This window comes from Choloepus didactylus, chromosome 14 (assembly GCF_015220235.1).
Source record: "Choloepus didactylus isolate mChoDid1 chromosome 14, mChoDid1.pri, whole genome shotgun sequence".
Taxonomy (NCBI): Eukaryota; Metazoa; Chordata; class Mammalia; order Pilosa; family Megalonychidae; genus Choloepus; species Choloepus didactylus.
In genome coordinates this window covers 34,840,523-34,864,328 of record NC_051320.1, presented here as the reverse complement: position 1 = coordinate 34,864,328, position 23,806 = coordinate 34,840,523, and the positions used below count along the sequence as shown (strand labels likewise).

Below are 23,806 nucleotides of genomic sequence, written 5' to 3'. Positions count from 1 at the left end.
CGAAATTCCATGCAGGGTACAGATTTCTTTAAAAATAATAAGCACATTTTAAAAGGCACACCAAATGAGTCTTTATTTAGCACAGGTATTGTCAGAGTGATGATCAGAGATAAAGAACATTTCTAGGAACTCAGTCGATTTTCAAAGAATGACCAGAGATATGAGGCCAAATACATCTTTTCTATGATAGACTTTCCCAATCCAAGAACCAGCCCTAAAAAAAATGGATTGAAGGAGGACAGAGGACAGAAAGGAAGCAGCATCATTTATGTAGCTTCTGACCAGCAACAGCTAATCAACAAAAAATAGACAAGAGTTCACCAGTTAAAGCACAAGTGGTCATGAAAATTCACTGTGAACCATGCTGACATTCTCTCCTGAAAGGGAATACATGAAAAAATTACGATAAATATCCTTTTCTCTTAATTTAACAAATTGATAAGAATGTGTTCTGAGGCAATAGCTTGAACTGAAGTTGTTGGCAACCCCAGTTCATCATCCTTGCCCCTTCCTACCTTATTTTTGGACAATTAATTGATCCAGAAAGCAATACTTCTCTATAAGTCAGCTTTTGCTATATAATGAACAACCACAAAGATTCAGTGGCATCTAATAGTATTACTTATTTCAGGCCCAGAGTCTGCAGGTTGGTTGGGGTAGATTGCCTTCACATCCTAGAGCCTAGGATAGAGGAGCAGCTACAGGGTAGTTTGAAACTATGTCTACAAATTTTTTGATATTCTTTCTTTCAAGAGGTGGAGCTTAATTTCCCTTCCCTTGAGTGTGGACTTGGTTTAAGTGACGTTATTTTAACCAATAGAATAAGATGGAGTTATCAACATGTGATTTATAAGACACACCTTCTAAGACTAAGTCATAAATCGCATGTGGCCTTCTCCTTGCTTCCTCTTGAATTGCATGCTCTGGGGAAGCCAGCGTCCATCTCCTAAGGACACTCAAGTAACCTCATAGAGAGGCACATGTGGTGACATATTGAGGCTTCCTGCCTACAGCTATGTGAATGAGGTGTCTTGGAAGCAAATCCTCTAGTCCTGGTCAAGCCTCAGGTTGCTACAGCCCTGGCTGACATCTTGACCACAATCTCATGAAAGACAATGAAGCAGAACCACCTGTTAAGCTGCTCCCAGATTCCTGACACACAGAAATTGTATTATAAATAAATGTTTGTTGTTTTAAGCTGCTAAGTTTGGGGGAATTTATTATGCAGTAATAGATAATTAACACAAGCTGCTATCAGACATGTTGAAAAACAGGAGCACAAAGGGCCAAATTCAACTGTGTGAATACATTGCAAGCTTCTGTTCTTGCCAATATTCTGCTATCCATTGCCCAGAGCATGTCATATGGTCAAACTCAGCATCAGTGCTCAGGGAAATATATTCCTCCCATGAAGACGGGAGGTGAATATTGACTGAAGAGTAATCCTATCTTCCTTAGTTCCCCTTCACAAATAACCAGAAAATCAAAAAGGAGGCACTGTATATATATATATAGATATTATGAAAATAAGTAAATGAGAGAATAAGTACATAAATATATAGTCAAAAAGCAAAATAAGAATTCAGATCAAAAGATTAATTATCCATCAAAGCAGCAGAAAATGTCAAAAATTAACTTTAAAGAAACTATAGAAAAGAGCTACAAAAGATACAATATCAGAGAAGAAGAGAATAAAAAAAACTGAAAGTGAACTCTTCAGATTAGAAAAAAATGGAAAGTAAAATAAAAACCGTAAAGGAATATCCCCACTAGAAGAGGCATAGGGAAGACACAGTGGAAAAAAAACCTACAAAGTGAAATTTTTAAAAATAAAAAATAAAGGTATAAAGGAAAAAAGTGAAATAGAAAATCCACTACATGCATAATTAACATTTCTGAAGAAGAGACTATTAAAAATATATTAGAAGAAAAAATCAAAGATAGAACAAATCTCTCCTGAAATGAAGGAAGAGATGACAAATTGGAAAGGCATCCTGTATTTTAGGAACAACTTACATATCATCGCATTTTGTACTAGAAATATTTCAGTTCACAATCCATATGATCTTGGCTTTAATTGTGATTTTCCAAAATCAAAATAAGTATGAAGAAATCTTCAAGTATGTCAAGTTGCCTATAAGAAGCTATTATTGTGATTTTGGTCAAGTAATTTTTACTCTTTCTAAAAGTAATGAAGTAGAAGAAGTAATGAAGTGAAGTGAAGTAAAAGAAATGGTTATCTAAGGTTCTTTCCAACTCAATGAGTCTATAATTTTTAGTCTGAGCTGCCTTCTGATAGGGCTTGAAAGAAAACAATTTCAAAAAGTAACTGTAATCAGCACCCATATGCACCCATGTTAAATGAATTTTAAAAATATACTGAAGTCAAACAATCTCTGTTGTCTCCTCTATAAGAGTCAATCATTTAAGGGTATAGTAACACCTTTACATTATGTATCAAACATTTGGCAAACAGATGAACTGGTCTAACATTACCTTCCTGTCGATCTGCCCAAAACAAGTTTTACATTGAGCAATGGCCTAATTGATAATGCTTTTCAAATATCCGTGAGTCATGTAATTTGTTAAAATGCCCCAAGAAATGTGGACTAGTTACATGACATATTTTAACACAGTGTTTTTGGTAAACTGGAAAATATACAGATTAGATTCATACTTGTCTGCCTTGTTTTTTGAAGCATGGCATTGCAAAATTAAATGCTATTTTTTTAATTAAATTCAATTTTATTGAGATATATTCACATACCATACAGTCATCTATGGTGTACAATCAACTGTTCATAGTACCATCTAAATGCTCTATATTTTACAAAGAGAAATTTATGTAGGATTTATGTCCTTCTTGGAATAAAAGGAAGTCAATAAGAAAATCATTTCCTAGGTAAACATTAATTTTCTACTACCTTTTCAGGAATGGGTCTAATGGCAACATGATATTGCTTATAGATAATATATTCTTTGCACTTGAGATGTTTGCAGCATGGCTGGGATGGTTAGCACTAACAAATCCTGTTTCCAAAAGCATACTTTACTAAAGATAAATTATGTAAAAGTGTCCAAGGGATGCAGCATCTGCCCTTTACATCAAATGGCACAAGAACCTGGGACCATGTTTTTCTTATCTTTGTTTCCCCATAGGGCATGGCAGAGGACCTTAATATTGGCCCCACTAAGTGCTGAATGGTTAATGAATGATTACCTATTCAGATGCTACTTCATGCAGGTACAATAGATAGTATTTAATGTTAAAGTCAGGATAAACCCAGAGACCATTTATGCTTTTCACAGGTGACAAGAGTAATGCACCCTTTTCTGAGAGGTTGATGAAGATTAGAAGCCCCACGACTAAGTCCCGCATTGCTCCACTTTTTGTCTGTTCCTTTGGTGACATCATATAGGTTAAGATTGCTTGAAGTCCTTCTAGAAGCTCTGATAGCATGGAATTGCTAGTTTGCTGGACAGAGCTAGTCCAACCCTGTGCATAAGAGAATCTGAATCCTTAGGAAGTTCTTCCTAATATGTCAACTAGATTCTTGATTCAGGTAATCCCCACCTTCCTATACTGTATTCCTTAGAAATGAAAATGAGCATTTGTCAGTCTGTCTTCCCACTCCCACATTTACAGTCCACAGCACATTCAGTCCCACTATTTCTTGGCAAACTTCTACTTCGACCATTCCAGAGAAATTGGATTGTTAAAAATGCTGTAGAATGAATTTCAACCCTACTTTCACTATCAAAAAGTTTTCCCTTAATTCTAATGTAAATTCCCTTTATTGCTGTTTGATGGTGGTAGGAAACAGGACAGAGAAACTTCGTAAAAATTCGTATCAACTTCATGATTAAAAAATTTACAGTACTTTGTCCACTTAGTATAACCTCTAAAATAGGTATTTTTATTTCCCCCAAATGAGCCAGATTCTCTCAGTGAATCCTAAGATTAAATTATGGAGTCTGGGAGGTGCTGTAAAAAAGTGAAGGCTTGCGCATATATTTGTTTATTCTTCAACTATAGCAAAATATTGTTCATACCTAGTCAGCTGAACCAGGCTAAAGTTACTTTCCATAAAATGCATATATAGATACCAGGTATTATAACATTATTATTTTTATAATTACTACATATTAGAAAAGCCTTCAGTTTTAACCATATTATTTTATATTGTTTATTACAGGACAGCATGATAGAAATTGATAGCAATTGCCCGAATAATGAATCTAACTTTTTAAAAAAACATTCATGTGATGATAATAAGGTAATGATAATTATTTGGAGTTTATATGTTGATTCATTTTATAGAAGCTTATTTGTTTGCCTCTGTCATTTATACTAATAACATATTCTTTCAGTTCTAACCATACAGTTCCTATTTATCTATTCAAATACACTATGGTCTTCTTTTATACTTTTATTTTACAAATAATCCTTTATTAGATTAAATATATATTTCTGTTTTATCATTCTGTTTTTCACCTTGAAAATATTAGAAGAAATGCTGAATTCAAGGACATACAAAGCTCTTATTTCTGAACTCCTTATGTAGGAAAATCCTTGTTAGAGTGAATATCTGTACACATACAAGTATGTCATGTGTCTAATTTGGATATGGGCAATTAGACATTTTTTTTTTTCAATATTTGCTAATGTTGAAACCTCTACCATCTCTAGTTGATATACTATTACAATCATGAAGCCTCCAAAAGTTTGTGTCATTTCTTTCTACCGAAAAAGAGAGCATGTTATTTGATAGTCTTTTAAGACTCAAAATAGCTGCATTAACTTCAGGAAATCCCATAATACAGCCAATAAATTTTCTTTTAAAACTCCTTGCTTTAAATGTTTGAAAAACTTATGTTTTGGTGAATATGGTCCTTTATTTTCTTATTACCTGCTATTCATTCATACCTCCAAAGGTAAAAAAATAATAAGAAAAAATCACAATACCTTTCATTATTGCTGCTTCCATAATCCTTCTTTGGATATCGTATTTAAAATCGAATAATCTTGTCATATGTTCATACATAAGCAATAAGGTCACACACATATAACAGAAAAAAAAAAAAGAGACGTTCAGAGTGAGGTAATCATTAAACCAAGTCCTAGGCACTTCATGCTGTCCCTAGGAGCTAACGGTCTCAGTCCTGTTATTGTCAGTCATGTGATGAACTGAAAATGAAAGCTGGGGGGAGGTGGGGCATTACTTAGCAATGTAGCACTGGCTTTAGGCTCCTTAAGAAAGCTTATCTGTTGTTAATAATCTATTTGAATCACAGCCCTTCTGGCATTTTTTCTGTAATAGGAAGCTACGTTTCATTATCGTGCTGCTCGCAGGTTGAAGCAATTTCTTAAAATGAATATAAGTGAGAGTTTCAATATCCACTTATCAATAGTTTCTGAAGGCACATTAAGACTGTTGAACTGCACCAGCAAGGTAAGCTGAGCATTATTTACTTTGATCAAAAATATAAACTACTCCTGTGGTAGGATGATCATACACGTTATCATAGAATCCTAAGTGCTTGTTATAATTTAGAGTTGAAATAAATTTACTGAACTCTAGAGGAGGAAAGAGTGAACTTAGAAAGTACCTATTCATCTCTTGGCTAGGCAAATTAATAGTTTATCAAAGGGAATCAAAACATAAATGAAGGCATACTTCATTGTCATAACTTCCAAGGAGTGAGACTAGGCTGACAAATTGGGTGGGCAATGGTAAGTTTTCATCTTTAAAACTTGTTAATAATTTTAATTTAGATATAGACACATTTCTGAGCTCTTAGCCAATACAATAGTAATCAAATATGGTTAGCAAATATCTTTATATGCTAAAACTGGGCATATGTATGTCCAACAATGTTTCATTTCTTTGCTTTAATAATTCTGCTATACATATGGCTAATTTTCTATACTTCTCTACTGGTTGTTATGAAATATAAATAACAAAAGAAATTCTGGAAAACATTATCTTGAGACTGGACAAGTTTCCTCATCTATGAAATGAAGGGAAAAATAGTATGTTTGCTATAGGATTTGAAATGATTAAATGGTATAATTCATGTAAAGTGGTCAGTATTAAAAAGATTTTGATAAATGTTATATTTTATTGTTGTTATTATTATTATGATAATGATGATGATTATCCCCCTATTCAGGGATTTTACCAGCTCCACAGAAAGCCAAATGGTTCATATGTTTGTTTTTTTTTTCTAATTTAAACTTTGTTATGATCCAAAAAGAGTTTTCATTTTGGTCTGAATACTAGTGGTTCCCCAAAGAAGGTAAAATGGTAAGACTATCCTTGAATCCCATTGACTGTGATGAAAATAGAGATTACATATCTTATATAATTTCATTTATCATTGTTTTATTTACTTGGCACAAGCCACTCTCCTCTTAGTGTCCTAGATTTGCCAGGTTTATTTCCAATTTTGTGCCCTTAGTTAGGTTAGTTGTCTATATGGGATTTCTACTTTTCCCTTTTCTTAAATCTCATCTACCCTATTGTATGTGTCCTTCAAGGTACAGATAAGACCAAGATTCATGGAGCCTTTATACCCTAGCCTGCCAATTCTTAACTTCTACTTACATTGATTTCAAACTACTGTCTAATGTAGGAATGGCAAATAGGTTTTCTATCCTTTGCATTTTCCAACTGATTAGTAGTTTGCTGTTGGAAACACTCTGTTGAGTATAAGGCTCAAGTCTGGGCTAAAAAGACAAGAATGCATAAATGACAAGTGATATCATCTCTTGACCAGGAAGGGGTAAGGGTCATAGGTATGCTATATATTTGCAATCCCTTCATTTATGTGTTGCGCTTGTGCAGATCTCCGCATTACGGAGAAAGAAAATATACAAATAAATCTTGAAATTAAATAAAATTATATGACAATAACCTGAAATATTCCACCTTTTTTGAAATGGTAAGGCAAGATGTTAAAGACAGTCAACTACAATGGGTTTTCTTCATGAGTCAGGCATGCTATAAGCTAAGGTTTTTGCTGTTTCATTTTGTTTTGCTTCTGACAGGTGAAGCTTAATAAAATTTATGGTCAGGATTTAATAGTTCAATGCCAACTTATTTTGCTGTTGATTTAGATGCTAGTTTTGTCTCTGATAGTATACTCTTTTATATTAATTTTCATACCCTCCAGCAATTAAGAGTGCTGGGCATACCTGCAAAATTATGGATCCAGGGCATTCAGAAGACAAACCTCTCTTGCTTCTTCTTTTCCCCTGATGCTCTGTTTCTAAATGAAATTAGTATTCTGCCTTCCTAACAATCAGGAATTTAAAGTGGATTCTCAACTAGATTAGATGAGCTGAGAATAATATGCAAATGAGCTATTAACAGTTAATGAGAAGAGCAATAGAGATTAATATATAATATTGTAAATATGATTTGGAGCAAGAGAGATTAATATATAATATTGTAAATATGATTTTGTTTTTAAGGTTAAAGGAAGAAAAGCACCTTCCTTGGGTGAAGCCCAATCCAGTAAGAATTTGGTGAGAGTAATTGTATAATTTTCTTCATGGTTCACCAGCTTTTTGCTCAACTTAATTCCTTAATGTTCCTCTTTTAATTGTCTTTTTTCTTATGGTTGGTTTTGAAAATATTCATTATAATGTTAATAGAGGGAGTAGGGAGGTGATCCTAAAAAATAGGTTCCCTTTCAATTACATAAAAATTCTAATTTAAATTTTAAGAAAGAAGTTAGAGAAAATATCAGAGCATTGATACTAAAAAAAATCAATAGGTAGTAGGCAAAAGACATGAACAATTTATATAGAAGAAAATAAACTAAAAAATTAGTACATGAAGAAAAAAGCCATCTTTGTTAGTTACTAAAGAAATGCAAATTAAAACAATGAGGATCCATTTCTTTAATCTATTTTATTAGTAAAGATAGATTTATAGCATATACAGTTTATATACTCTGTGTAACAGAGGATATGAGTAATCTCTATATATTTATACATATGTATAGATATAGAAAATAATATTGCAATATGAAAAATATTTATTAATGAAAAAAGCAGAATAGTTGAATCAGATTAAAACTTTAAAATGATGTAAGTATATAACTAGGATGGGATGTCAAAAAATGAATACACCTGGTTTGTGAGAGAGATGGTTCATGAGAGTGGTTCTTCTTTGACTTTTCCATTATTATTTTAATGTTATTAGACCAATAAATACATGGGAGCATGGAAATTCCTTACTCCTCTTAGAGAAGCAGGGTGAGTCTACATGCCCTGGGTCCCAGGAAATCCTAGGAATTCTACCTGAAGTGGAACATATAAAATGAATTAACTGAATATATGAGCTAAAAGCGATACAAATGCACTGAGGGCTTCTGGCCTAAGAAAATTTAGAAATTTTAGAAAAGGGAGAGAACATCTATATTCCTAGAATTCCACACGTAAAATCAAGGTTTTTAATTTGTCTTTTTAATGAATGCTTGTTCTTGGTCTCTGAGGAAAAGTCAAGACATTTTCACATTTATGTGTTTCAAATCTGCTTAGTCAAGCCAACTTCAATTTTTACTTTTAAAAAATATCCTGGGACCTTCAACAAAATGAATAAGGAAAATTTGCCTTCATATTTAGCATTGAAATCTATTGTATAATCTTTGAAATGTATTATTTAAAGGGTTATGTGCTAGTGTTACTAAAAATATAGTTAAAAAGAGATGTAATTTTTGACCAAATTTAAAAATACATACATGCATCTGGAATCAGACAGCTTAGGTGCAAAACCCCCATCATTCTACTTACTAGGCATGTAGCCTTGGCAAGTTATTTACCCTCTCCGAAGCTCAGTTTCGACATCTGTAAAGTAAGGTGACATCAAGTTTGTAAGGGTAACTAAGTAGATAAAATGAAGTAATGTACATAAAGTACTGATCACAATCCCTGGCTTAGAAAACATCCAATGACTGATTGTTATCTAAATAATTACTGTGCCCTCTACTAACCCCATCCCCCAAGTTGGGAAGCTCATAGGAATATAACTGAATGTATTCAGAGCTACCCCCTTATATGTCTCTTCTGCTCTGTGGGTTATACAGATAACCCTTTTTACAGTCCTTACCAGGTGATAGAAACTAGCTTAGGAGACAGGTATCTTCCAAACTCTGGGCAGATCCTAGGGCACAGGCTCAATCAGGTATATCCTTATTAATCTCCTTTGCCAAAATAATCTAAACATTTTCAGTGTTAATTATTCCTTCCATTAAAATTACATTTTTCTACATAAAAACTCAATTGAGTAATCAACAAATATATTTCTCATGAAAGTTTAAATATTTTTACATCTATTGTTGGCAGCCACCTGACATAGCTCTTTGATTAATCCTAAATCCTAAACCACACCTACCTTGATTCCCCACTCTTTACTTAACATAATTATAGTTAGAATCCACAGGTTAAAAAACCTTGCAAGATTCCACTCTTTCATTACACTAACTCTCCAGTATAACTTAACATGATGGAAAAATAAATACTATTACTAATAGAGTGACTATTAAAAACTTGTATTTTTTAAAAAAAATATGAAATTAAAACTTTTTAATGTATTTCTTTAGGAAGAGAATAAATCTTTAAAGGAACAGAAAAAACAGAGTGACTTGTGTTTCCTAAAGAGACTACTACAAAAGATAAAAACTTGTTGGAATAAAATTTTGAGAGATGCTAAAAGGCCCTGAAAAATATGGAGTGGCAATATAGAAACATGTGGACTTTAGTGCATCCTCCAAGGACCTATTTGCTCATGCAATTTGGGGGGTTACAATGCCTCCTAGAAGTTACTGAATGCATCTTGTAAAAATGGATTACAGCCATTGAAAAATTCATACTGTAGTATTAGAAGATGAATGTAAACAATGGAAAGTGAATGCTGCGATCAACAAACTGTATATGGACATATATCAGTCTTGATATATTTTGTGTAATTAATTCTGTACTGACTTTGTGTAAGACAATCTATATAAGGTATCAGCTGCAAGAATGTTTTTTAAACCCGTTTGAAAATTTCAGGAGAAAAGAGAACAAATCTATGAAGTGTATCATGGTTACAGCGATTCAAAATTAACATTGTTCAGTTACAAAAATATTTTTATAGCACACAATGCAGTAGTATAGTGCATTAAGAGGGGAAACTGGCATATTCTGGGCTGAAAATGTTTCAGGGTTAACAGTGAGTCACAGGTAATGCCCTTCAGAGTCAGATACCTTAGAGGAGCAGCAGCAGCAAGGAGTCCAAGGCTCTTAGGAGAGATCTCAAGAGACATAATTAAATATGAATGTCTAACACAGTGCCTTCCATAAATGGAATAGGCAGACGTTTTAAATGAAAATAAAGGATAATTTCCAAAGGAAAGAAAATCATCTCTCCTAAGGATGCTAAACCCAGTACTGAGTTATTACTGTCATTTATGTTTAATAAAATTTTTCTAAATGAGTTTGCAATTCGGGAAGTATATTTTTAAGAGAATAATGTATGTTGGCCTTTTAACCAGTGTAATGTGTATATATAATTTTTGACACTAAACCTGTATATAAAAATATTTTCATACGGTATTTCAAACAAATTGCTTACTTTGGATAACATTTCTCCTTTGATTATAACCTATGTATTTACACTGTGAGATTCATTTAATTAATCCCAATAGGACTTTTAAGACAAGATTTTTTAATTCTGCACCACTATTTGATCTCCAATTTTCATTGAATATTGGACCTTTGATACTTTGTTACCCAGAATCTACTAGATTGGGCCCTCAAACTGTTTAGGAGCAGGAAAGCTGCTTTGCTTTCTGACCATGTTAAACTGTAGCCTTTAAAAAGAGGCCTTTATATGTACTAGACATGGTCAGGAAAGGTCTGCAAACAGTCCTTATTCACTTATAAAGAGAAATGAACACACTGTTACAGACGGTTGTCTGGGTTCAGAGTCCTAAAACAGCTATCAGTTGGCAGTTTGCTACATTAACACCATTCATGCTGTCTCACGGCCCCACCACCATCTAAAGGCTGGCTGACTTCATTTGATCTATAGAAGATGCTCATGTAACAACTTCCATGTGCGGTGGCACCATCTCTTCAGTCCACGTTTGTCTCTCTGCCTGTCCTTCTCACTCTACTCAGCACATACCTAGTTTCATCCCCTCTTGTTGTATGATTGTATAGACAAGTATATAGAACTCAATGAATTATCCCATTAATAGGGCTTTCAGTCAAGTGTGCTTTCCATTTGGTTTTCACTGTTAACTCCAGAAAAGGGAGTTGGCTAAACACTTTTTAGGAGCAAATGATTCTTCACCAAACCCTTTATTTTTTAGATGGGTCATTATGAGTAGCCTCTGCTTCCTTCTACCATATAATAGGCCCAACTATGTGATATACCTAAACCCTGATAAACTGGTGGTATTGATAAATCATCAGTCATGGAAATGAGGAAATTTAAATTTCTAAAGTTACTGTTAAAATTCTGATTAAAAATATTTCATTGAAGGATGTCTGTAACATTTCCTAACAGTATTGAAAAAATTCTGAGATTGTTGCAAAACTAAGAAATAATGTTTAAAAAAATGCCTGATAAAGGAATTATTAAAATCTTTTTCCTTGATTTTTATCATTATTTATGATAGTTTTGAATTTTAGAGAACATTCACACTCAAAACAGTTTATTGAGCACATACTGCATGCCAAATGCCTAGGGGAAATGCCCACAAACTTGTGGTTTTATTTTCCTTCTTTTTTCCTAGCCACATGCAAGGTAGTTGGAAGCAAAACAGGCTGATTAATACAGACTTTGGATGTCATATATTTTTTACCATTTTTTGCTCCCCAATTAAGAGACTTGTTTTGTCTCAGTGATCATAGTTCTTTCAAATGTGTACATGGATGCTTTAGATAAGCATTTCCTGAAGTTTGTCCTTAATCCTTAACTACCAAAGAAAAAAAAAGGATGGGTGGATTCTGATTGATGAGGTCACATAATTTTTTCTCTTATATATTCACAATTCATGTAGGTTTATTAAAGGCTCTGAGCACTTATATAGCTTTAAAAAAGAGAGTGATATTAACCTAGTGTTTCCAAAACTTATTTGATTACAGAATTTCACTTTTATGAAAAACAATTAACTAATACACTTTGGGGAATATTTGCTTTATATAAAAGATCTCAGTTTAACAATCTTTTAAAACAGGCTGTCAAGGAATCCACTGAAGAAAAATTTTTTCTCAGAATTATAATAGACTTATTAAAATTCCATCCATGGGAAACCTGAATTAGGAAGGTTTCTTTGACTTAGGCCATACTTTCAATGACAGACAAATTAAGAAAAAAAATACATTTTATCAAATCTGCTATAAAAATTTCTCCAGAAATAAAAATTTCTCCAGAAACCTGCTATAAAAATTTCTCATCCTCTGCTCTAAGTCAGATCAGTCTCTTTATGGTACTCTTTACGTGCTATCTTCCTTTATTTATGACGTTCCTGCTATTTAGAAAGCTCTTCCAAATTCTATCCAGATTTGCTCAAACTTCAAAGGACATCTCAATTCATTCCTCCTCAATTCCCATCACCTCCATGATATTCCCAGATGATGATATTTCATCCTTTAGTTGTGCATAACACTTATTGCCTGTATCAATTGGTTATTTGATAATATTCATCTTAATCCTTTATTTTAATAATTATTTAAATTGTTGCTTTTTTCTATACATGTTTGTTTAAAATATTTCTCTCCCGTGATGGGACATATGATTTTTTAGTGTTCCCTTCAACTTCTAATGGGAAAAGCCAGACATACAGTAATTAATAAGTAAATATGAATTGTATTAAACCATTCTATTATTAAAATCTATTTGACTAGTACCAAAAATGTATTCCTACAATAAAATATAAAATACTCATGGATAGATATGCTAGGACCCAAACATAACTAATTTAAGAAAATATGACTCCATAGCTTTGGGTTCTCAATATCTCCTTGAAAACTTCTTTGATTTTTAAACTTTATTTGCTGTGAAACATCTCTCAGCCTTGCTTCTGACCAAATAATAGAATCTATGAAAATACTGTAGGATAAAAGAAACAAAACAGGTAGGTATACCAGTAACTTCCACTTCTAACAGTTTTTAATATATGAATATTGAAATACATGTGTTTATCTAGATCCACACAATTTAAGTATTTGAAAAAGGAACAAAATAGTCATTTTATTTGGGAATAACTTGGGGTTTTGTTTTTGTTTGTTTGTTTTGCATCCTTTCCATATAAAATGGTAAGAAGTGCATTTTTATGTGTAAGGCATAAAATATTGTAAGGGAGCAAAGAAAGTGAATTAATTTTATATCCATCTTTTACATAAAGAAAATTAAGACAAATGACACCATTTATAATTTAGGATTTTCTACTGTTGATTTCTGATTCATACCTTTTCCTTCAAGACTCAATCCAAAGGTCTCATCCTTTCTGAAGCATTCCCACATCTTCCCCAGTGTCTCCACTCCTCAGCTCAACAAGTAACCCTTAAAAACCTACCATATGTTAGTATGTGGGAGTTGGACATATTGATTGCCAATTGCCACCTTCAATGCTTATCACAAATTTTCCTATTTTTGAAATAATCTGATTTAAATGGGAACTTTTTACTTAAAAATTGAATTAGACAGAAAACTTGGTAACATGTTCTGGAAATGGTGCAAATGCCATCACAAAGGCAAGAAGTCCTGTTTGCAGAGCATTCAGTCAAGTTAGGTAACACTGTTCTAGTGGGGCCAGAAAGGTCTTCCAGAAAAGACAATTATCTTCCCCATCGTCTCATTCTTGCCTGGCATCCCTGAGCTGAGGAAAAGAGGGAAAAGAAATGGATCTGTTTTTTTCTGTGAGTAATCTTAATTTGTAGACCAATAAGTCATTCTGCTTAAAAAAAGTCCATTTTCACTCTGGGTAAATTAAATACCAGGATTGAGAGTAATCTTTCACAGCCAGTTGGGGGTTTAAAGATGCTTCAACTTTTGAATACAGACCACTTAATAGGAAAATGCAACACAAATACAGAAATTCATTCACGCAACAAATATTTATTAGACATTGATCTCTAATGTGCCATTTCTGGTCCTACGGGTACAACAAAGAATGCAGATAAAGTCCCTGCCTTCATGGAAATTATTCCAGGAGGAGTAATGGTCAAAACAAGTGAGCAAAATGATTTCAGACAATAAGTTCTATGGGAGAAATGGGCAATGATGACAGATTGACTGATGGTATTTCAGTTAACATATCAATAAAGACCCCTCTGAAGAGGAGTCATTTGAGTATAGAAATAGTTTTAGAAGAATACAAAGGAATTTCTTATTCATACCTATATTTTAGCACTTATAATATTGTCTTGGTTATAATTATTTATGTACATGTCTCCTACTACACTGCGAGCCTCTTGAGAGTAGAAAACATTTTTTTGCATCAAAATTTTTAACATATAACACAACTGGCAATATTTACACATTTAATACATTTAATTAAATGGTTAAAGTGATTTTGCAACATATCTAAACAAAATACTTCAGCTACAGTACATGACTTCAGAGAAATAAATTATGAAAATATCAAATCTTAACTTTGAAGTAGACTGCTGCACTAAATTAGTGATACATAAGCTTTATTTAACTTATTTTGAAATAATTTCAAATATACAGACTTGTAAAGATAGAACAGTGTTCCCATACACCGTTGACCAAACTTTCCTCTAAATGTTAACATTTTGCATAACTATGATAACACTTATCAAAACTAAGATATTAACATTGGTACATTACTGTAAACTAGGGACTTTATTCTGATTTCCCATGTTTCTACTGATGTCCTTTTCTCATTCTAGGATTCAGTTTAGGATACAAATTTGTATTTAGTTATCATGTTTCCCCAGTCTTCTCTAATCTTTGGTATTTCCTACATCTTTCTTTCCTTTCACAACCTTAATACTTTGGAGAGCAGTGGTCAGGTACTTTTTAGAATGTCCCTTGATTTGGGGTTTTTTGCTGTTTTCTCAAGATTAGACTGAGACTATGGGTTTGGGGGGAAGAATGCCACAAAGGTGAAGTGTCCTTCACATTGCATTAGATGATGCAATGTGAACACGACTTATTTGCTGGTGATGTTTACCTGGATCTCTTGGTTAAAGTGATCTAAGTTTCTCCTCTGTAAAGTTTCTCTTTTTCTCTTTCCATACTGCGGTGTATCAAGTCTAAATCCACCCCACACTCAAATGAAGGGGGATAGAGCGCCACCTGCTGGAAGGAATATATTAAAGTCACCAGGGTTTAGTGTATTTTAGGAGGTATTTTGAGGCTACGAAATGGCTATTTCTACTTAAAGTTTTGCCCCTAATTTTAACATTCATCCACGGGTCTTGCCTCCGGCAATTATTATTTTGGCTTGTTAACGGTGATTTTCTATTTCTCCTACATTCATGAGTTGGAATTCTTCTGTAAAGAAAATTCACACCTCTATTCTTTCATTCATTTATTCAATACTTTGAGAATAGACTCATACTTATTTTATTCTTTGGGTTTCAATCCAATATTATTATTTATCTTCTTGCTTAAATTATTCCAGTGTAGGCCCTGAGGAGCTCTTTCAGATGGCTTCCTGTGTTTGACGTGCCCCTGATCTTTTTTTGGAAGCACTCCTTTATTTTTTTGACACTGTAAGAGGCTCCAAGCTCATCTTGGTTTGATTTTAGGGCTGAGAAAGGAAAACTACATCTCCAAGGAGCTCTAGTTCTTTTTATTGGAGAATGGTATTTGGAAAGCAAGACCTGGGCATAAGTATGCTTATCTCTACAGGGTTGTTCCTCTCAGAGGACAGTTAGGGAATATATGTCTATTAACCAATGTAATACACATCTTAATTTATTTCTGTATCTTATATATACATATACTTATTTATATATGTATCTTTTTTGTATGTGTATACGTGTATTCATTGTAATATCTTTGCCCCTAATCTAGCACTATAAAGTTCATTCTAGCATTCCTCCTATCTTTGCCCCTAATCTAGCACTATAAAGTTCATTCTAGCATTCCTCCTTACTATAATGTAGATTTGTCATCTGACAATGAACCTGAATCTCGTTATCTATTTAATTATTTATTCAACTCTAGTATACATGCTAGGATGTCTTTAACCTTACAGTACCTGGTCAAAACACTGTTTCCAAAGTTACTTAGTTCAGCTACTTTCCTCTTCACTTCATTCAGTGTGGTTGTCTTATATTTACAGTACAATTAGATATATTTGTCTCAGTATGCATTCCATCCTGGATTATCCTGGGATCTGGTTTTTTAAAAATTTGCACACAGTGAGAATCATTCTTAGTAATGTATGATTCTATGGGTTTTGACAAATGCATAATCATGTATCTACTACAAAAGTACGTGCAGAACAATTACATCACTCCACAAATTCCTTCTCCCCATCCCCAACCTCTGGCAACCACTGATTTGTTTTCCATCCCTGTAGTGTTGACTTTTCCAAAAATGTCATATAAATTTATCATAAATATGGAGCTTCTAAGTCTGGCTTCTTTCAGTTAGCAAAATGCATTTAAGATTCATCCATATTCTTGCATGACTCAACCGTTTGCTTCTTTTTATTGCTGAATAATATTCCATTGCAAGGATATATCACAATTTGTTTACCCATTCACCTGTTTAAAGGACATCTGGGTTGTTTCTCGATTTGGGCAATTTATAAATAAAGCTGCTATAAGCATTTATGGACAGGTTTTTATGTGAACATGAGTTTTCAATTCATTTGGATAAATACCTAAGGGTGGGGTTGCTGGGTGATATAGTATGTTTCACTTTATGAAAAGCATACCAAGCTGTTTTCCAAAATAGACATTTTGGATTTTTGCATTGCCACCAGCAATGAAAGAAAGTTTCTATTGCGCTGCACTCTTGAGATAAATTTTTGTTGAGATTTTTGGATTTCAGCCATTATAATAGGTGTGTAGTGGTATTGTAGTTTTAATTTGCATTTCCCTAATGACTAATGATGTTGAGCATCCTTTCATAAATTTATTTGCCATCTGTATATCTTCTTCGATGAGATCATTTGCCCATTTATTTTATTGGTTTGTTTTGTTGAGTTTTAAGTTTTTTAAAAAATATATTCTGAATACAAGTCCTTATCAAAAATGTGATTTGCAAATACTTCCTCCCAGTCTGTGTTTTGTCTTTTCATCCTCTTCATAGTATTTTTCAAAGAGCAAAGTATTTTAATTTTGATAAAGTCTAATTTATCTTTTTTTTTTCTTTAATGAAGTATGCTTTTTGTGTCATGTCTAAAAATTCATTGCTAAATCCAAGGTCATGTAGATTTTCTCTTAAGTTTTCTTCTAGAACAGGATTTCTCAACCATGGCATTATTAACAATTTGGACCTTGTTGTGGGGCTGTCCTGTGCATTGTAGGATGTTTAGCAGCATCACTCAGCAACCATACCCCTACTATTCCCAAACCCAGTTGTGACAAAAATGTCTCAGCGTTGCCAAATGCCCTTGGGAGGCAAAACTGCCCCTTGGTGAAACCACTATTCCAGAAATTTTACAGTTTTAAATTTAGGTCTGTGGTTCATTTTATGTTAATTTTTGTATAACCCCAGATGCGTAGAGGCTCATTTATTTATTTATGCAAATGTGCATCCAATTGTTTCAGTGCCATTTTGTTGAAACAACTGATTTCTCCATTGAATTGTCTTCACACAGTTCACTAAATGTGTATCTATTTCTGGATGCTCTGTGCTGTTCCATTGATTTATATGGCTATACTTTCTCCAATAATACACTGATTTGATTACTATAGCTCTAGAGTAAATTTAGAAGTTGGGTAGTGTGACTCTTCCACTTTGTTCTTTTTAAAAATTGGTTATTTTGGTTATTCTAGTTCCTTTGCCTTTCAATATACATTTTAGAATCAGCCTGTCAATATCTACAAAAAAGCTTGCTAGGATTTTGATTAGGGTTTCAGTGAATCTATAGATTAAACTGGGGGAGAACTGACATCTTTACTGTGTTGCCTCCGAGTCTATGACCACAGTATATTTCTCTATTTATTTAAATATTTGTTTTCTCATCAGTGTGTTGCAGTTTTCAGCATACATATCATGTACATATTTTGTTAGATTTATAAATTTCTGTGTGTGTACTACAGTAAATGACATTTTAAAAATTCTAATTGCTCAATGCTGTTATATAGGAATATGACTGACTTTTATATATTGTCCTTGTGTCCTAAGACCTGAGCTAAACTTAATAGTTCTATGAGCTTTTGGTAGATTGAGATTTTCTACATAGCCAATCATGTTATCTGCAAATAGAAAGCATGGCTTTTGTGAATATAGCTTTCTAAGTCTCTTTTTAAATTCTCACTTTATCTTCTCTATATAGCCCCACCATCCAAGATTTTGTCACATTGTACTTTCTATAGTTTGTATTATGAAAATAATAGGTGTAATGAATTTGCCTTTTTAAACATTTTACCCCTCACCAGAAAATTTGGATTCATCTTTCCCAGACTCTCGTGTCTCCAATGCCATTTGGAATATTTGTACTAGAGTAATAGTAACAAATAGTTATTGATAAATTTTTCAGATATGACCAGTTTTCAAATTTGCTAGTTTGAAGGCTATTATCAATATAAACAAACACGTATTTTCTAATGTCAACCATTCCATGACATGTACATCTCTCCTGTAATGGATTCTGCACCAGCCATGGCTTATTTAAGAGGCATGTTCTTTACTGTGTGACCATGTCTGTATCCCAACTGATGAGGAAAGGAGAGTGTAGGGCATTTGCCCTCAGCCTACTGATTAATAGGCTGGCGAATGATCTGTAATGCATGCATGTAGCCCAAATGAATATGCCCAAAATGAGTTTGGAATACAGAAGTTGCAAGGTTTAAGTTGGACATTGGCAAGATAAAAGAATAGGGGAGCAAAAAAAGATACATTGTAGTGAGTGAAGATGCCAGACAATAGAGAGGATGGACAGATGAGCTAAGTGAAGCATAGAGGCTGAAAGAGGGACCAATCCTTGGAGCATCTTAAGGATCTAATGACCTTAAAAGTTCTAATTTGCATACACCTTCTTAAGGTAATGTGGAAATAATCTTATAAAGTTCTATTGAATAATATTACATTGATGGATGAAGAAATAAGAACGAAAGCCAAATTTATTTATGAATATCAGGCACTGTATTAAGGTGGGATGATTAAACCTTGCCTCCCTAAACAAGGCAAAGTAGTTGAGTCAACAGCAAATACATCTTTATTTCTAATGTGTAGATCTCAAGTTTAAATAAACCAGTGCAAAGACACTTTTATCCACCTTGGAAAATGGGCACTGGGAAGCTGGTCCCTGCTTCTGAAGACAGGAGTTATTAGGTGGGGATCTGAGTGGTACAGTTGAGCCAGCCTGTTGTTTCTTTGGATGATACTCTCAGATCAGATATGACTCCTTAGCTATCCCTATGAACAGCAAGTAAACATGCATGGCTGCTTTTTGTTTTGTTTAAAAAAACCTTTGTAACAGAAGTATAATTCACATCAGAACCACCACATCTGCCACATCTATCCAGAGAACAAATGCCCAGACCATGAGAATATCCCGTCTTCAACCTAAGGATGAGAGATGAGAGGCCTGGAGGGCAATCTTTTGAAGTGAGGAGTCTGCTTCTTTTGTGTTATATTCAGGGGAGGAAGGTCTCAGCTTGCTTCTTCTCTACATTTTATATTATGGTGTTAATACTTTCTGAGAGCTGAGTGTTAATTAATTTGATCAATACATATAGCTACTTTACGGAAGAGTGGGAGACAACTATTTTCTCTTGACTTTATCACTAATTTAGGGACCAAAGAACAAATTTGTTTAAGCCAGATCATGTCACTTCTCTACTCCATGGCTTACTATTTTACTGAGAGTAAGCCAAAGTTATTTTAATAGCCTCTAAAGCATACACAAACTGGCTGCCTATCACTTATTTTTTTGCTTCTCTTCTCTTGTTTCACACCATTCCAAAGCTCTCACCTCAGAGCCTTTGCACTTTTTTTTTTTAACCTCTGGGTGAAATATTCTTTCCTCTCATCCACCTGCATGTTTGAAGCACACTGAATATTCTTTAATAGAAAGCACTAGAAGTTGGGGAATAATCCAATCAACAATTAAGTGCAATAAACAAAAAGGATAAACAATATGCCTTATCATCTCTTTCAGGTCTGAACTCAAATAGCATCATCTCAATGAAGTCATCCCCGAACACCCCACTTAAAATCATAACCTACTCCCATTTCTCCTACCCATCTGTCTTGAAATTTTATTTTATGTAAGTCAAGAGAAAATAGTTGTCTCCCACTCTTCCATAAAGTAGCTATATGTATTGATCAAATTAATTAACACTCAGCTCTCAAAAAGTATTAACACCATAATATAAAATGTAGAGAAGAAGCAAGCTGAGACTTTCCTCCCCTGAATATAACACAAAAGCAGACTCCTCACTTCAAAAGATTGCCCTCCAGGCCTCTCATCTCTCATCCTTAGGTTGAAGACGGGATATTCTCATGGTCTGGGCATTTGTTCTCTGGATATTTTATATTTATAATACCCTTCCCTACTTTATTTTTTTCCATAGCATTTGTCAGTCTAATATAAAAAATATTTGTTTATCTTTATTTCCAATCTTCCCCCATTAGTATGTAAATTCCAAAAGGGCAGGAATTTTTTACTGCCTTGTTCACTGCTATAATTCCCAGCACCTAGAATAGTACCTGACATATAATAGGAATTCAATAAATATTTGAACATGTAACAGGCACATACATCCATAATTATATAAAAATAAATAATTGATATAATTTACTAAGACCCAGCTGAGTACCAGACATTGTGACAAAGATTTTTATACACATTACCAATAATCCTCAAGTTGGCCTTGCATAATAGGTATAATCATACCCACATAAAGCATGTTTCTTAAAACTCAGTTTGTGATTGCCTAACATTATGATTGTAATGAAGAAATATACCTAAGTTGGTATTTTGATGGGTCTTTCAGGTATGGTTATAAGCACTTCCCCTATCATCACAGCCATTGTAAAAGGTAGCACTGTCATACCACAATTTATGGTTGAAGAGTTTTTGCATCCATATAACAGATCCCAGTCTCATCAGTTTAAGTAAAAGGAATTAAAAGATACTGGGTCATTCAGAGAGTCTCTGGAAAGCCAGATAATCAAGTTTATAGGCTATTCAGCCAGAAACAATGCCAAAATTATACTGACAGACTGCTCCAGTGGAGGACAGACAGCTAAGATAGAGACGGTGTAATTGCCACCACAATGAACAGGCTGCATCTAATAAGTGTGCCACTTCTTGATTCTGTGCCACTTCTTGAAGTTATGTCTCTCCACCAAATCCCACCACCTCACTAGGAAACGAATACTGCAGTGTCTTCTTCATCACCTTGCTTGCTTCAGAATCAAAGTCTGTTTGGTTGTCCCCAAGTCACATGCCTGCTCCCTAGCTGCAAGAAAGGGTGGAAAGTAAATTCTGGCTATGATATTGAGGTGGTAGAATTCAGTAAGGAAAACTCACAAAACAGAAGCTGTTCAAAAGACCTTAGCCACAAACATGACCAATGTCCATTACAGAAACAAAATTTAGGTTTAAAATGCATCATAGATCAAAATAATTTTTCACTAGGAGGCATGAATTGGACAGTAAAATGTGGTAGTTTCCAGTAGTGTCCAATGTTTTCTCCTTGTACTGTGGTAAAGTGTGAGTCAATGAATGATAAGATTCCTTCCCCTCCATATAATAGCTTTCTGGTAATGGCTTCAGTGAGAAACAATATTTCTACTAATACAAACAGGGAGAACCATAAAAACGTTTACCAAGACAGAAGACAATGAGAACATAGAGCCTCACAGTGGGTACAGAGCTGCTCCAGCACACTTTGCTTGTTGAAATGGTATTTCAATCTCATCTAGGATAAGACATATTGAAAACAAACAAATTGCTTTAAAATGCCAAATTAATGGTTGAGTAGCATATTTCCAAACAGAATTACACCTTAAGGAATTAATTTTAAAAATAAAATGGTATTCCAAATGTTTCTCATGGTATTCATGAGTCTTCCCTATAAGGGCTATAAATTTAATAAGATTAGTAAAAATAAAAACAATTTTTTAAAAATGTTCTGGTTCTTAAGGTATCCTCTTTAACTAAAATGTTTAGTGGAAGGCAATAAGAGTAACTTTAAAAATTTTTAAAGTTTTAAATATAACTGTTGTCTTAGTTTCTCAGCTGCTAAAACAAATACCACACAAATGGGTTGGTTGCCTTAAACACGGTTTTGGCTCAAGGTTTGAGGATATAAGAAGTCTAAAATCAAGGCGCCAGAAAGATGATGCTTTGTCCTGAAGACTTTGGTTTCTTGGCTTTTCTGTCACATGGTGATATACTTTTTCTTCCAGGTTTTGTTGATTTCCAGCTTCTTGCTTTTCCCCATGGCTTTTTCTCCATGGCCTTCTCTATAGGGCCTCCAATAATCGGAGTAAGACCTATCCTACTTCAGTTGGCCACACCCAAACGAAAAATAACCTCATCAAAAGGTCCTATTTATATTTACACTGGGTTCACACCCACAGGAATGGATTAAGATTAAGAACATGTTTTTCTGGAGTACACAATTCAATCTGTCATAACTATATAGGTAGATATGTGAAGTCAGGTCAAAATGTTTCCCCCCACCTCAACACAGAATGGCAAAACACCTCTCACATTTTAAACCAGGCTTATTTTGTATTTTATGATTTATAGGGTGAAAATTCACTTGTATTCCTTGGAATCCTCAAATCATGGGTGAAAAAAAAGTTAAGAAGAAAAAGAAAACTTTATTTGAATGACCTTTTGAGTACAATTCAGGAAAAATGAAATAACAAAAAAATTTTACCTAAATAGACACCACTTTCAATAGTAAAGGTATTGTGAAATTTAAAATAGCTTAACTAGATTCCAAAGGTTATCATCTACATTTGTAAATGTTAAAAAACAATGGAAGAGGTAGCCATTTCAGACAAAAATATACGTGCAAATGATTTATTTTGAAAAACACAACCCTCTCTATTCGTTCTTTTAAGATTATAAAGGTAATATATGTTCATTTAAAAAAATTGATAAAATAAAAAATACAAAGAAAATATAATGTACCAAAAATCCCTAAAATAAAAAATACCTAGAAAATATAATGTACCAAAAATCCCTACCTCTTCTGGAAGAAATATTAAGACACAATATATTAAGGAATATATTTCAAAACCTTTTATCTGTGCATTTGTTTTATATTATTGGAATCATATTTTAAACACACTATTTTCGACTAGTTTCTTCTCTTAGCAATAAAACAATACCTTGTCATAGCATTAAAAACTCCTTGAAACTGTTTCAATGACTAATTTACTAAATTGTTACTCAATTTTTCTTGGTTACAAATAAAAGTACTATTAAACATGTTCTGCATAAATATTTTTCTATATTTCAAATTATTTCCCTAGGAGGGAGCAAGTCTTAGAAATAGAATTACTAGCTTATGAGACATGAATATTTTAAAGGATTTTAAAGTAAACTGACACTTTTTCAAATAGTAGTATCAATTAATATTTCCATCAACAGTGGATAAGGGCTTTTATCTTACTGTTCCATTGCA

At 33.5% G+C, this 23,806-nt stretch overlaps 1 protein-coding gene across 2 annotated transcripts in view; it reads left to right on the top strand.

Moving 5' to 3' along the window:
* IL7 (interleukin 7) overlaps positions 1-17,131 on the top strand; it is a 41,627-nt gene extending 24,496 nt beyond the window's left edge. The window contains exons 2-6 of one of the 2 annotated variants that reach the window (XM_037802555.1): positions 3,160-3,244; positions 4,197-4,277; positions 5,322-5,453; positions 7,478-7,531; positions 9,613-17,131. In XM_037802555.1, coding sequence (XP_037658483.1) covers positions 3,160-3,244; positions 4,197-4,277; positions 5,322-5,453; positions 7,478-7,531; positions 9,613-9,732 — 472 coding nt within the window. In that variant the 3' untranslated portion in view covers positions 9,733-17,131. The remainder of the gene's footprint in view (positions 1-3,159; positions 3,245-4,196; positions 4,278-5,321; positions 5,454-7,477; positions 7,532-9,612) is intronic. The other variant, XM_037802554.1, reaches the window with a different exon arrangement.
* Positions 17,132-23,806: the final 6,675 nt, after the last annotated feature.